This window comes from Staurois parvus, unplaced genomic scaffold (genome assembly GCF_062004578.1).
Source record: "Staurois parvus isolate SC_StPar_1 unplaced genomic scaffold, SC_StPar_1.0 ptg000821l, whole genome shotgun sequence".
Lineage (NCBI taxonomy): Eukaryota > Metazoa > Chordata > Amphibia > Anura > Ranidae > Staurois > Staurois parvus.
In genome coordinates, this window is record NW_028318617.1 from 1,563 (window position 1) to 16,936 (window position 15,374).

At 46.7% G+C, this 15,374-nt stretch overlaps 1 protein-coding gene across 1 annotated transcript in view; it reads right to left on the reverse strand.

Annotated features, from left to right (window-relative positions):
• Positions 1-1,330: 1,330 nt before the first annotated feature.
• Positions 1,331-15,374, reverse strand: part of LOC149443946 (phosphorylase b kinase regulatory subunit beta-like) — a gene marked incomplete at its 3' end in the record, with an annotated part of 249,711 nt that continues 235,667 nt past the window's right edge. Inside the window, exons 13-14 of the mRNA XM_089655130.1 lie at positions 12,245-12,403; positions 1,331-1,425 (exon numbers count right to left, since the gene is read on the reverse strand). Of these exons, the coding sequence (XP_089511256.1) occupies positions 1,331-1,425; positions 12,245-12,403 (254 nt within the window). The remainder of the gene's footprint in view (positions 1,426-12,244; positions 12,404-15,374) is intronic.

A 15,374-nucleotide genomic window follows, 5' to 3' on the forward strand; every position in this document is an offset into this window, starting at 1 on the left:
GGGGGGGAGAGAGAGAAAAAGAGGGGGGAGGGGGAGAGAGAGAAAAAGAGGGGGGAGGGGTAGAGAGAGAAAAAGAGGGGGGAGGGAGAGAGAAAGAGGGGGAGGGGGAGGAAGAGAGAGAGAGAGCATGTGCGAGAGACTAGGAAAGCAAGAGAGAGAAAGCGACAGAGAGAAAATAGAAAAGGGAAATAGGGAGAGAGAGAAGGTCATCATATCTCTTCACTCTTGTACATCCGTCATGAGGTCTTGGAGCGAGGAGCGGGTGATGGAATTACTATCACAGACATGTAAAGCTGAGGGCACAAATATTCATTCCCTGGGTTTTAAAATGACGGTAAATGATCTCTCCCGTATGGAAACGAAATGGGGAAAGAGTTAACCAAAGAATCGGTGTCACAAATTGTGAAGAGGAACAAGCCTACTACTTTACAGAACACACAAAGCAAGTGCAGAAGAAAAAAGAAACAATGACCGGCCAGAGAGGACAACCTCGAAATAGAAGCCCAACAACATGACTGAAACACTGAAGAGACAAATGTATTTTCTTAGTCCTGCTGATCCGGATGGAAATCTGTTGTCATGTAACTTCCTGCATATTGAACTAAAATCTTAAACCGTGTTATCTGCCTTTCCAGCCATCTCTTGTAAACTACAAAACACGCCTTCTCTATGAGACAGAGATGAGAAGATGGGGAGATGTTTGTAAACCAAATTAGAGGGCAGCCTGGGGCGACAACACTGTTCCTGCATTGATAAAGTGACTGAGCGTTGTCATGTTCTGGTGAGCATCTACAGAAGATGCCACACTGTCAGTAGCAGGCGCAGTACATCTGAAGGTGGACACAGCTGGCGCCTCTTAGGCCTCGTTCACACCATGTTGCAGAGATGTGCGTTTTCTGCATGCGATCTGCAAGGGTACAAAGAAATCAAGTGTTCTCTGTGTGCCCTGTTCACACCACAACACTGGTATCATGTGTGGATTGTTTTTCTCATGCAGGAATCTGCAAAGTGTATAAAACTCATTGCAGAAGGGGCGGACTGACAACTCATGGGGTCCCCGGGCAATAAGGGATCATGGGGCCCGTGTCTTCGCCCAAACTCAAATCACACCCAAAAAGCCTATGAAAGGTACCAGGGACATCTCATGGGGCCCCCTACTGACCCCGGGCCCTCAGGCAGTGCCCGAGTTCCCCAATGGTCAGTCCGCCCGTGTGCAGAACTGATGTGAAATCTGCACGTTCTCTTCCATCCGTTTTTCTGCATGTATGGTGTGAACACGGCCATAGGGGGGGACTGAATGTATCTTCCCACATGGGCATTGGACGATTACCTGATTAGAGTATCGCATACTGATATTCCTTTGGTGCTGACGGGGAACGTAGCGATGTAAGGGATCGATGTCCTTTGGACTTACAAGTTCTTCCACTACAAAATAAAAAAAAAGAAAAAATTAAATAACAATTGAGTTAGTACCACGTATGTAACTATGTATCATATTTTGATGAAACCTTTTCCTTCACTTATACCTAGAAACCCACGCACAAAAAGGCAAAATAAAAAAATATAAAATAAAAATGTAAATAAATAACTCGATAAACAAACAATAAATACATTCCAAAAACAGATATCCAGAAATTAGTCCAAACTAAATATCCAAAAATAGCGTCCGAAATTAGTATCCAAATGTAAATAAATAGTCCACCAAAATATCTCGATCCAGTGTATCCAACTTTAATTCTCCATTCCGGACCGCGTGATACCTCGAAAAAATATAACTATAATAGTGTATTACCTTCAAAACATCACATAAATGTATATACCTTTAACCGCCTCCCATCCACCATATATTACAATGACGGACGCAAGGCGGTTCTCTCGTTCTGGGAGGAAGTCATATGACGTCCTCCCATTCTCACCGCGCATACGTGGCTCCGGGAGCGCGTAGTGCGGCGATCGGCGGTGTGCTGTGTCCCTCGGACACAGCAGATGATCGGTCCACGGAAAGAGCCGAAGATGTCGGCTCGGTCATGTGATCGTGTGTCCAATGTAAACAGGGAAATGCCGGTTATCGGCATTTCTCTCCTCATGAGCTGTCACGCTGACAGAGGAGAGGAGAGCTGGTAATCGCCATTCCCCGGAGGGGACATGTACACTGACGATCTGTGTAACCCCAGCAGTGCCACCTGTTAGTGTTCATCAGTTCCAGCTCTCAGTGCTCATCCATGCCACCTGCCAGTGCCCATCAGTGCCACATCAATGCCACATATCAGTGCCTACCAGTGCACATCAATGCCACATATCAGTGCCTACCAGTGCACATCAATGCCACATATCAGTGCCTACCAGTGCACATCAATGCCACATATCAGTGCCTACCAGTGCACATCAATGCCACATATCAGTGCCTACCAGTGCACATCAATGCCACATATCAGTGCCCATCTGAGCTGCCTTCCAGTGTCACCCGTCAGTGCCACCTATCAGTGCCGCCTATCAGTGCCATATATCAGTGCTGCCTTTCAGTGCCCATCAGTGATGCCTGTCAATGCCACCTATCAGTACCCATCACTGCAGCCTCATTAGCGCACATCAGTGAAGGAGAAAAATCACTTATTTACAAAATTTTATAACAAAAACTTAGAAAAAACTTTTTTTTTTTTTTTTTTTAAACTTTTCAGTGGTTTTTGGTTTAAGAAAAAATAAAAATCCCAGAGGAGATTAAATACCACCAAAATAAAGCTCCATCTGTCACAAAAAATGATACAAATTTCAAATGGGTACAGTGTTGCATGACCACGCAATTGTCAAAGTGTGACAGCGCTGAGAGCTGGAAACTGGCCTGGACTGGAAGGAGGTATAAGTGCCCGGCAGGCGAGGGGTTAAACAAATGAGTATATACTATATTAGTGCAAAATAAATATATGCGTGCACAAAAATATATATAACCAGATCCCACTGTAACACGTGAATCATGTGAAAATCACTCTGTGTACACGCCAATAAAAAGTGAAAAATTGTGTACACTCAAAACAAACACAAAAGAAAAAATGTTTGCTTTCAAGGGTGAAAGTGTGACTTTTCTTGGGGGTGGTTGTATTGGGAGTTCCATCATTTTTATTTTAGGGTGGAGGTTGCCGAGTAATTGTTTTATGTATCATATTTATTTACATTTTGTAAAACTTGGAAACTCTGGCTTGTCGTGAGGTTTGAATTGAGTAAAACTACCAGAAACCGGTTCAAAATCAACTTGTGGCCATGTTAAAGTGGTTGTAAAGCCTTCCATATCCCCAGCGAAGTGACCGGCTTCAGCTGATACGCAGAGATGAAACAAATTCTCTTACATAAGTTGTACCTGTGTATCTGCAGCTGTCTTTCCCCTACAGACTTTCAAAGTCCAGAATTTACACAGCATCTCTAAGCTCTGAAAAGCAGGCGGGGGGCAAGAGCTAAAGATACATCAGTGAAGAGAGCAGCTTCATGCAGCACATGTTTTAACCTCTTGGCGCCGGCTGCACGCAAATGCCCGGTGTCTGGGCCTTGACGCCGAGAGGCCGCACATTTGTGTGCAATTAAGAAAAACACGTGCTGAAAGCGTGCGCCTTGCGCACTCCCAGCACACGTCTGGTACTCACAGAAAGGTCCCAATCTCCTCTTACGATCAGGACCTTTCCCGATCATGTGACCGCCCCGCCTCCCGGCTTCTTAAACCCTTAAAGGGCCGGGAGATGCTGGCGCCAAGGGGTTAAGGAGGGTGTACTGTTATGTAAGGGTGGATGGAGGACTCTTGACATGTCATGTAAGGAAGGGGGGGTGGGGGGTGCTCTGGAAATCTAGTCTTACAGTTACAACCAGCCCAATGCAACCATAATTCTAATGTGGCCCTCAATGAAGTTCGACACCCTTGCCATAGACCAGGGGTCTCAAACTCCATTTAATTGCGGGCCGTATCAGCATTATGGTTACCCTCAAAGGGCCGGTGTCAAACTCCATTTCATTGCGGGCCGTATCAGCATTATGGCTGCCCTCAAAGGGCCGGTGTCAAACTCCATTTCATTGCGGGCCGTATCAGCATTATGGCTGCCCTCAAAGGGCCGGTGTCAAACTCCATTTCATTGCGGGCCGTATCAGCATTATGGCTGCCCTCAAAGGGCCGGTGTCAAACTCCATTTCATTGCGGGCCGTATCAGCATTATGGCTGCCCTCAAAGGGCCGGTGTCAAACTCCATTTCATTGCGGGCCGTATCAGCATTATGGTTGCCCTCAAAGGGCCGGTGTCAAAGTCCATTTCATCGTGGGCCGTATCAGCATTATGGTTGCCCTCAAAGTGCCGGTGTCAAAGTCCATTTCATCGTGGGCTGTATCAGCATTATGGTTGCCCTCAAAGGGCTTGTGTCAAACTCCATTTCATCACAGGCCGTATCAGCATTATGGTGGCCCTCAAAGGGCCGGTTGTATCTGTAAGACTAGATGTCCAAAGCACCCCACCCCCCCTTACATCAGATGTCAAGATTATCACACCCTCCTTAATATCGCCGTGGACCCCCTTTGGGATCAGAGCTGGAAAGCAGAAAGTGCAGGGTCTGAAGGAGGACCAGAGGAGGAGTGTAGCCAGTTACCAGAGACTGCTGAGTGCTGAGATGAGGGGGTGCTGCAGCTGCACTGAGAGGTCCAGGATTTGGCAGAGGAGTTCTAGTCTTCTCTCTGTTGCCGACTCCTGAGACAAGGTGGGATCGGAGACAAGGGGGTACTGGCTGGAGACGTGCAAGGGCCACATGAAAAAGCCTGGACGGCCGGATTGGGCCCACGGGCCTTGTGTTTGACACCTGTGCCATAGACGATTATCACATTGATGCAGCCAACAAGTACCTGGCACAACCTAAATGACGGCCCTGGCCAACACTTCAACTGAAGGTCAGAGACCCAACACCAGTTTTTTCTTTACCACCAACAACTCTACTCTCCCCCGTTCCTCGTATGCCGTTCTTGTCCTCCGGCAGCGAAAGCTCTCCCGCACACCCGTCACAGCGCGATGAAACCTCAGCACACCTTGCAAGGACAATAAATCCCGAGGAGGCCCGCAAGGCTTCAGAGAGAATATTCTAGAACAATGCGCACAAATGTGACTTCTCCCTTTTAGTTTAAATGAGCGCCAAGAAACACAATTACTGCAGTCTTTCATTTGTGAAATCAAAAGGATGAGTCACAGGGCTATAAAACAGGGAATCCGGCACATCGCAGCGTTCTGCAGGAGGAGCATGCTGTGCACAAACACACAGGACGGCCATTTACAGGCAATCTTATAGAGAGAACTAATGGGCTGCGCCATGCTTCAGGTTGCCCCCTGGAGCACACAGCTCGCATGATATGCCTTACAAAGAAAGATGAAAGATGATCGCGCACTGCGCAAAAGGTTAGCTCTTTCTTTCTTGCAATTTCTAAAAAAACAGGAGCACAAGATGCTGGCGCCTGCGGGCTTAAAGAAAACCTGTCACAAATACAGGTACTTCAATTTAGGATGATTAACCCCTTCCTGTCTCCAGCAGTCCCCTAAGGGAGTGGTAACACCAGGAGGCAGATTTCTGATCACATGATCACTGTGACTGACTTTTCACAGCAGTCACATGATAAAGAGCTTATCTTGATCACATGATCGCTTAGATTGATTTTTTTCACAGCAGTCACATGATCAGGAGCCTATCTTTCTGATCACATGATCATTGTGACTAATTTTTCCCAGCAGTCACATGATCAGGAGCCGATCACATGATCGCAGTGACTGACTTTTCACAGCAGTCATATGATCTGGAGCCCATCCTTCTGATCACATGATCGCTGTGATTGACTTTTGACAGCAGTCACATGATCAGGAACCTATCTTTCTGATCACATGATCACTGTGACTAATTTTTCCCAGCAGTCACATGATCAGGAACCGATCACATGATCAAAATGACTGACTTTTCACAGCAGTCGCATGATCAGGAGCCCATCCTTCTGATCACATGATCGCAGTGACTGACTTTTCACGTGACCAGGAGACCATCTTGCTGATGACATGATTGCTTTGATTGATTTTTCACTACAGTCACATGATCAGCAGCCCATCCTTCTGATCACATTGATTGACTTTTCACAGCAGTCACATGATCAGTAGCCTATCCTTCTGAACACGATTGCTTTTTCACAACGTTCACATGATCAGCAGCCCACCCTTCTGATCGCATTGATTGACTTTTCACAGCAGTCACATGATCAGGAGCCATCCTTCTGATCACATGATCGCTTTGATTTCTTTTTCACAGCAGTCACATGATCAGGAGCCCATGCTTTGGATCACATGATCGCAGTGACTGACTTTTCATAGCAGTCACATGATCAGGAGCCTTTATGATCACATGATCGCAGTGACTGACTTTTCTCAGCAGTCACATGATCAGGAGCTCATCCTTCTGATTACATGGTCACAGTGACTGACTTTTCACAGCAGTCCACCTTGACCCAGGTCGCCCCTCATCCATTGTGATCATCTATTGACTCTTTTATGCAATAAAGGTACACCTCCCAGTGAGGTGATACACTATTTACTCTCGCAGCGCTGATTCCTTTGAGGTTCCTAGTTCGGATACACCTTTTCCAGGACCTGATTGGATGGTCTTTGTATCCCAATGGATGCAAATAGATCCTGCTGTTTGTTTACGTCTGCTTACCTCCAATCTGAGCAGCAAAAGAAAGAAAAAAAAGGAGATCTACACGGAGATTACACTCAGTTCTCAGTTTTATGTTGTGCCAGATCCCCACCCCCTGGTTTATGGTAATGCTGTGTAAACTGTGCACATGAATGGCTGTAGCAAAGAGAGCTACAGATAAACAGGTACAACTTATGAGTAGGATTTGTTTAATCTCTGTGTATGGCCCGAGCACAGTCACTTCATTGGGTATATGCAAGGGTTTACAACCACTTTTAGTGAGAGCAGTTGTGTATTTAGGTTTTGTGCTGCCCTAGGCAACACAAAAATTGTCTGCCCCCACGGACACCGACCAATCCCCCCCTTCCCCCTCCCCCTGCGAAGAGAGCCTGACATTGACCAACAACACCCCTGCCCCCCACCTGGGAGAGCCTGCCACTACCAACACCCTCCCCCCATCGATAGAGACACACTCATCTTCACAGCTCCAGACATCCCTGGGAATGAGAGTCAGTCTCTACATACGCCATCAAGCAGCCCACAGCCTCTCTCGGATCCCACCTGGTTCCCACGGTGTGCGTATCCCTTCTTTCATCCCTTCTTCTGGGAGGAGGTGCTGCCCCCCTAAAAAATGCCACCCTAGGCAAGTGCCTTGTGGTAAATACACCCCTGAGTGAGAGGCTTGGTGCCCAGAGTTCACCTCTAAAGCTAGTGTACAATCCAAGCGCACACGTTCCAGCGTTAAAAATGGCGGTGTGTATAAGTGGGTGCTGCAGCGACCGTCGGCTGGAACCAAACAAAATCAGCAAGGAAAAATGTCACCAGCACACCGAGGATCACCAATACGGGTCCAAAGGTTTTAATGAACGATCACATAGTTACAGCAAGGCAACGTTTCGGAGTCTCGCAGGACCCCTTCATCAGGCATGTGATGGTCACACGGCTGATGAAGGGGTCCTGCGAGACTCCGAAACGTTGCCTTGCTGTAACTATGTGATAGTTCATTAAAACCTTTGGACCCATATTGGTGATCCTCGGTGTGCTGGTGACATTTTTCCTCACCTCTAAAGCTAAACGCGTAGTCACCTTTTACCTAGAACGGGTGTCGGCAACCAGCGGCTCCAGAGCCGCATGCGGCTCTTTTTCACCTTGGCTGCGGCTCCGGAGCACACTGCCCACCAGGTGACAGGCAATAGGGCAGCAATGGGCAAACTACGGCCCGGCGGACCTTTAAATCAGGCCCGCGGAGCTAGGCTCCTCTCACAGTCCGCCCTGAAGACTGGTGTAGCATGAAAATCTGTCTCCTATGAGGATCTGTCCCCCTCGATGTATCTGCGCATGTGCCGGAGATCGCCGATCGGCTGCTAATGCCTGAAACTGGCACATGCGCAGATACGTCGAGGGGGACAGATCCTCATAGGAGACAGATTTTCATGCTACACCGGAACGGCGCGGGAACACGGCAAGAGGAACGCGCGGAGCAAAGGTAAGTGAATTGACACAGGGGGGACTTGGGGACTTAATATAGGGAATTAATTACTATAGGGGGATTGAATTAATATGGGGGATGAATTACTATAGGGGGGATGAATTACTATATGGGGGATGAATTACTATATGGGGGATGAATTACTCTAGGGGGGATGAATTACTATAGGGGGGATGAATTACTATGGGGGATGAATTACTATATGGGGGATGAATTACTATAGGGGGGATGAATTACTATAGGGGGGATGAATTACTATATGGGGGATGAATCACTATATGGGGGATGAATTACTATATGGGGGATGAATTACTATATGGGGGATGAATTACTATATGGGGGATGAATTACTATGGGGGATGAATTACTATGGGGGATGAATTACTATATGGGGGATGTATTTTCGGTTTTAAAAATGTGGCTCTCAAAATAAATTTCAATCGTGGTTTTGGCGAGATTTGGCTCAGTTGAAAAAAAAGGTTGCCCACCACTGACCTAAGGCTATGATTGTGATTATGACGATACACTGTGGCCCTGATTAACCCTTTGCTTACTGGGCCCTTAAACCCCCTTCATGACCAGAGCGCTTTTTGCAATATATGCAGTGTCGGATTTGTTTTAAATGTTGCAATGGTTTTGCGGCTCCCAGTCTTTTTTTCCCTCTCGGAAACGGGTCCAAGTGGCTCTTTATGTCTTAAAGGTTGCAGACCCCTGGCCTAGAACATCCGCGTACAAACAGCCAGGCTTTAATCAAACTGTACAGGATAACATTCTGTCCCGCTACGCCGGGGACGCCGAGCCGTATTTCATATTTTACAGCCGAGGCGGCTGATTTAAGGCCGGCACATAAATCTAAGCAGTTCTGCAGAGGAGCAGAGCGGAGACTCGCGCTGGCGAAGAAAACGTTGAAGTCTTTAGCAAAGAACTCCCTCGGTGAAGGGTCTGAGACGGACGCGCTTTGAGAGACGTTTTAAGTTGACAGGGTGAATGAACAAGACACATTATTGAGGGCGGCAGCTGGATTAGAGCCGCTTCTGTAATCGCTGTGATACCCAGGACAAGCGTCTGTGGAGTACGTCACCCCAGCATGGGTCATTGGCTAAAACACACTCCAGATAGCAGTAATTTATCAGTCCGCGGTCAGCCGGCGCTAAGAGGGGTGGACTGTCACAGCAGCCGAGTGTCCGCTGGTCACGGCATCGCTCTGCTTGCTATTATGGGTTTATTTCTTTTATATTCAGTTAAAGCAGTAAAGATGCTTCAACATTTATTTTAATATTTTCTGGACATGTCAGGCCAGATTTCTTATATTTGTTAGGGCTCATGTACACTGCGTCTGATAAACTGACGTTTAGGAGCTGTTCAGCGTTTTTTTCAGCAGCCCCTGAACTCCCCCTAATGTTTTCCTATGTGTCCATGTACGCATTGTCGTTTACAGGCATTTGAGTTTACAGTCGTTTTTTTGAGTGCAGAAAACTGGCGTTCAGCAGTTGATTTTATCAGTGTTTCAAACGCAAAATGCTTGTAGATGCAGCTAATCGCGTTTATAAGTGTTTTGCGTCTGAAATTTTTTTTTTAACTCTTCCACTTCCCGATGCTGTCCAGAGCCTTTTTTTCATCATGAAAAATGCATGCAAAGCGTTTTCAGGGTACTCAAATGGACAAAACACTGAACACAGGATGATCCTACCAAGTTTGTAGCACATTGCAATGACCAATTCACACCTCAGACCTCTCCCACCCTTGGAAACAAAAGATATGTTAATGACCATTCACACCTCAGACCTCTCCCACTCTTGGAAACAAAAGATATGTTAATGACCATTCACACCTCAGACCTCTCCCATCCTTGGAAACAAAAGATATGTTAATGACCATTCACACCTCAGACCTCTCCCACCCTTGGAAACAAAAGATATGTTAATGCCCATTCACACCTCGAATTCCTCATGAAGACCCCCTGCCAGGTGACTTTAACCTCTTCACGCCGGCCGAATGCAAATGTGCGGCCTCCTGGCATCTGGGCTAGACGCCAAGTGGCCGCACATTTGCGTTGTATTAAAAAAATGACATATGTGCTGAGAGCGCGCACCCTGCGCGCTCCCAGCACACATGTCCGGTACTCACGGAAAGGTCCCGATCGAAAGAGGAGATCGGGACCTTTCCCAATCATGTGACCGCCGTGACGGCGTGTCACAGCGGTCACATGTCCCTAAACCCCGCCCCCGGCTTCTGAAACCCGTAAAGGGCCATGAGGAGCCGGCGTAAAGGGGTTAATGACTCCCTCCACCAGACACCTTTCCCACCCTAGGAAACAAAATATATGTATATGACCATTCACACCTCAAATTCCTCATGAAGACCCCCCTGCCAGGTGACATTAATGACTCCCTCCACCAGACACCTTTCCCACCCTTGGAAACAAAAGAAATGTTAATGAGCAACTCTCACCTAAGCTAATCTCAACACGGACTGCTGTCTCTGCTTCTACTCTCTGTATTCCTCTGAAACAGTCTAAAATAGTTAATAATTTGCCACTTTTCAGTGTATTATGAGCATTTGGGAGGTTCTCCTGTGCTTATCTTTAAAAAACGCTTCTAAACGTTTGTATGCATAACGCATAAACGTGGTATGCAAATGCGGCTAAAGACTTTTTTTAACCTACATTTTCCAGCAGTCAGTTTCCATCGTTGGATCTAAAACCCAACTGGATGATGTTCAAGTTGCTAAAGCGCCGGTATCAAACAATTGCGTGTTTCTTTTTTTTTTTTCATAAAATACTTATTTTAAACCCTTTTTCTGTGTTGCATCGCAGTGCTGCTAATCACCTGTAGCCTCTATTTGCTACTTTCTGCTCAGGATAGATTTTCTGATGTGTGTCACCCTATAACACAGCGGTCTCCAAACTGCGGCCCTTTACTTGCTTTTATCTGGCCCTTGGAGCACTTTTCTTCCCACTGATAGAAGACACTATTCCATAGTACACGGCTTTTTTTTATTTTTTTGGGAGGCTGGGCCCTGTCACGTTGGCTCTATGGGACCCCATTGTTTCTCACAGCAGCCCTGGTCTGAATGCTCAGATCCCACCCTTAGAGCCATCAGGGGACAGATGGAGCATTAGATCGATGCTGCAACCACCTAGGTAAGTATGATTTAAAGAAATAAAAGTACTTCTCTTTTAATTTTCTCCAGCTCTTCTCTAAGCCTCACAATTGCACGTGTTCTCTCTGTACACGTGATTCCCAACGTAGGTTTGCCCACTATATACATGTCCAAGCCCATGAAAACGTACATACCCTATAAGCCACCTCTATGCAAATAGTCATCAACATCATACATGTATGCAGGGGCGTCCCGAGGCAGGTGCAGGGGGTACGGCCTGCACCGGGTGACACCGACTGTACGGGGTGACACCAGACCCGCCCCACAAAAAGGTAAGTTGTAAAGCAAGCCGACGATCCCCGCAGGATGGACCCGATCCATTATGCTCCCCAATCCGCAGATCCGACCCATCCTGCGGGGATCTTCGGCTTTCTTTACAACTTACCTTTTCGTGGGGCGGGTCCGGTGTCACCCCGTATAGGTTGCATGCCAACGATCCCCGCAGAATGGATCGGATATGCGGATTGGGGAGAATAATGGATCAGACTCTTTATGCTCAATCGGCAGATCCGAACCATCCTGCGGGGATCGTCAGCATGCAACCTATACGGTGTGAAACCGGACCCGCTCCACAAAAAGGTAAGTTGTAGAGCAAGCCGGCAATCCTCGCAGGATGGATCGGATCTGCGGATTGGGGAGCATAATGGATCGGAGTCCGATCCATTCTGCGGGGATCGTCGGGGGGTTGTCACCAAGTGTTACCGCACCGGGTGACACCAACCCTAGGGACGCCCCTGCATGTTTGCCTGCACTGGGCAACCATGTTCTGGTGTTCTGGCCTATGTATCAAGGTCAGATTAAGAAAAAAAAAAAGTGATTGGTGAAAGAAAAATCCATCCTGTACGCAGCCAAACAAAATGCCAGCTTTGCCGTGATCTGGCAAAGGACTGTGCATCCTGTGACTTACCCAGCAACTTAGCGATGATGTACAGCGCTTGTCCCCATAGGAAGAGCTTGCCGTCCCGGCCACAGTTGCTCGGGAATCTTTTCTGGCTGTTCCAGTTAAGTTTCTCAGCCTCCACAAAATCTGCTGGAACATGGTAATATTCTGGGACAACAGGACACCCTACAAGAAATAAAGAGAAATAGATCAATCCTCAGAATAGATGAAAATATACAAGGGAACTATAAAACATTTTTTTTATAAAGGATACCACCGTTTTTGTAGGCTCGCTGAATATTCAAACCTGTCATTCCCAAGGAACTGGGTACTGTGTCTTCCCTCAGGTTGTCTTATTATTATTATACAGGATTTATATAGCGCCAACAGTTTGCTCAGCACTTTACAATATGGCGATGCTGACCAATCAAAAGCCATCCAGCCCGTACTGTCAACTCTGAGGGGAGAGAAAGCCGCACTGTGACAGTGTGGAACCGGCGTAGGGAAGTGTCCGGCACAGCTCCTGTGTGAACTCTGACATTATGAACTATGACAAGCCTGGGTTCACACAGGAGCAGTGGGGAAACTGCATGCCATTTGGAAAGGGATTGCATTCCTGTTCAAATCGCATGCTATTCTTTGCGGTACAATTTGCGCCCATACATGTATTGATGTAAATCGCACCGTAAAGTATCGGTACGCGCCGATCAAAAAAGGGTATCGGTGCATCATTAGTTCTTTGTTTTCTGATCTTCAAAACAATGAAGCTGGCCATACAAGCCAAGATTCTTCCATCCTTACTAAACAGCGTGGATGGCCAAAGCTGCATTGCTGGCTACTGTGTTCTGACAGCCAGAACCCGCGGTTGTCAGAATACCTGAACAGGGCCTGCATCTGATTGGATGCAGGTACTCTTTTTGGCCTTTGTTTTGATCCACAGGAATGAATGGGTGGAGGCGGTCAGCATGTCCATTCAGAGCGATGGATGCAGTAAATAGAGGAAATGCTGCTCTCCCAACCAGCCAACATGACTTGTAAGTTGGGACTGGCTTCAGCCTACATGCCTCTGCCAAGAAACCACGCCATCCATCGTGTTTGTAGTGAAAAAAATACCTTTTGGAGCACTGCAAGCTATGGATGTAAGGAAAAGGATCACCTCACCCAATGAAAAGACGAGAACACGAGTCTGAGCGATTCCAGTGTCAGCCAATACAAGTGAAGGGATGGATGCTGCTCAACCACCAGGAGTCCAATGTAGAAGAATGACCTCAGTCTCTGTACTGGCCATCCCACTGACGCGTTTCGCCCCACTCACCCTCCGGGGCTTGGTCACAGAGGTAACTTCTGTTGAGTTTAGCCATAGTCATGGCTAAGTCCCAGTGAAACGCATCAAGAAGTGGTTTCTGGATCCCGAAGCCGATCACTAACTTCTTATGGTGGTTGGTCCGCATTTCCTCTAGTTATTGCAGGTTCTTTTTGGCTGAGGATTTTCACACAAAGTCAACTGAAAAAATTACTTTTAGGCCTCCTGCACACGGGGCGTTTTTACAGCGGCTGTTTTTGGCTTATGGTGTTTTTTTCTACAGCCAGTAAACTCCCCAGAATGTTATCCTATGTGCTTTCGGCTTTAATCAGCGGTTTTGGCAAGGGCATTTTATGGCTGGGAAAAACCCCCAGAACTAGTGGGTGTCAAGAGGAGTTTTTTTTACAGCTGTAAAACTGCTCTAACGCTGGTAAAAGTGGTAAAACACATCAAACGGGGGTTTTTGAGCCAACATTTTTAAAAATGCTAATGCAGAAAAACACAGCAAAAAATGCTAAAACACGCAAAAAAAATGCGTTTTTAATGTGACTTTATACAGCTACCGTTACCAACGTTTTTAAAATGCCCAGTGTGCATGAGGCCTTAGAGTCCAGGTCAAGCCGGATCTATGGGCACCATCTACAAACAATTTAAATACATCTTTTCACCAATCCTCAAAACTACCATTACTGAAATATCTGCCACTTGTCCAGGCTCTGGAAGCCCACATCTCTCAGCTCCCGAGGTAGAGAGAAGATACCTCACACTGTGTGCCATCACCCAATATTTTTCATAAATATTGACCTGAGTATTTGCCAAACTTAGAGAAGCTTGTAATGACATCCACACAATCTTCCTCATGGACAAAGCTATAAAACATACTGTAACCAGTCTTTATGTCTTCTATCTGTTAGTGATGAGAAGGGGTTCAACTGCCTTGACTTGGAATTTTTCATTGCTACCCTCCGGCACATAGGTATTACTCCTCCGTCCTGGAGAAGATCAGGGCACTATATGACAACCCCTCGACTCATGTCAGGGTTAATGTCTCCTTGTCAAGCCCGGTTGTTACTCATAATAGGATGTGACAGGCCTGTCCTTTATCTCCAATCCTGTACACATTAACGATCTTGCAAGGGCAAATCCAACAATTCAAGGCTTCATGGTAGGAGGACACTTTACAAAGCCTCTATATGGATGATATACTGCTCTGTCTCTCAAATCCCAGAAAAGCTTTCCCCCAATATTGAAAGAATTCTATCAATTTGTCCAATTGAACAATTTTAAAGCAAATACAAATCAAACCCTCTAAATGTAATTCTTCCTACCACTGAACAACTGTTCTTTTATACTTTCTTTCTGTTCCTTTGGACCAATGGTTCAATTAAATACTTGGGTGTATACATACAAGTAGATCCTTTGGCCTAAATCAGGGGTCTCCAAACTTTCTGCACAAAGGGTCAGTTTATTGTCCTTCAGACTTTAGGGGTGCAGGACTGTGGCTATTGGAAGTAGAAAAGGTCTCAATGTCAGCGGGATTAGACAATGTCTGATCTTTGGTGTCTCTGGGAGAAATAATGCCCCATTGTTGATGTCAATGGGAAGAATTGCGCCCCATTGTTGGCGTGATTGGGAGGAATTGTGCCCCATTGTTGGTGTCACTGGGCCCCATGGTTGGTGTCTTTGGGGGGAATTGTGCCACATCGTTGGTGCCCTTGGGCGGAATTATGCCCCATGATTGGTGTCATTGGGCCCCACTGTGTCATTGGGAGGAATTGTGTCCCATTGGTACCATTGGGAGGAATTGTGAATTGTGCCCCTTCATTGGTGTCAGTGGGGGAAACTATATCCCAT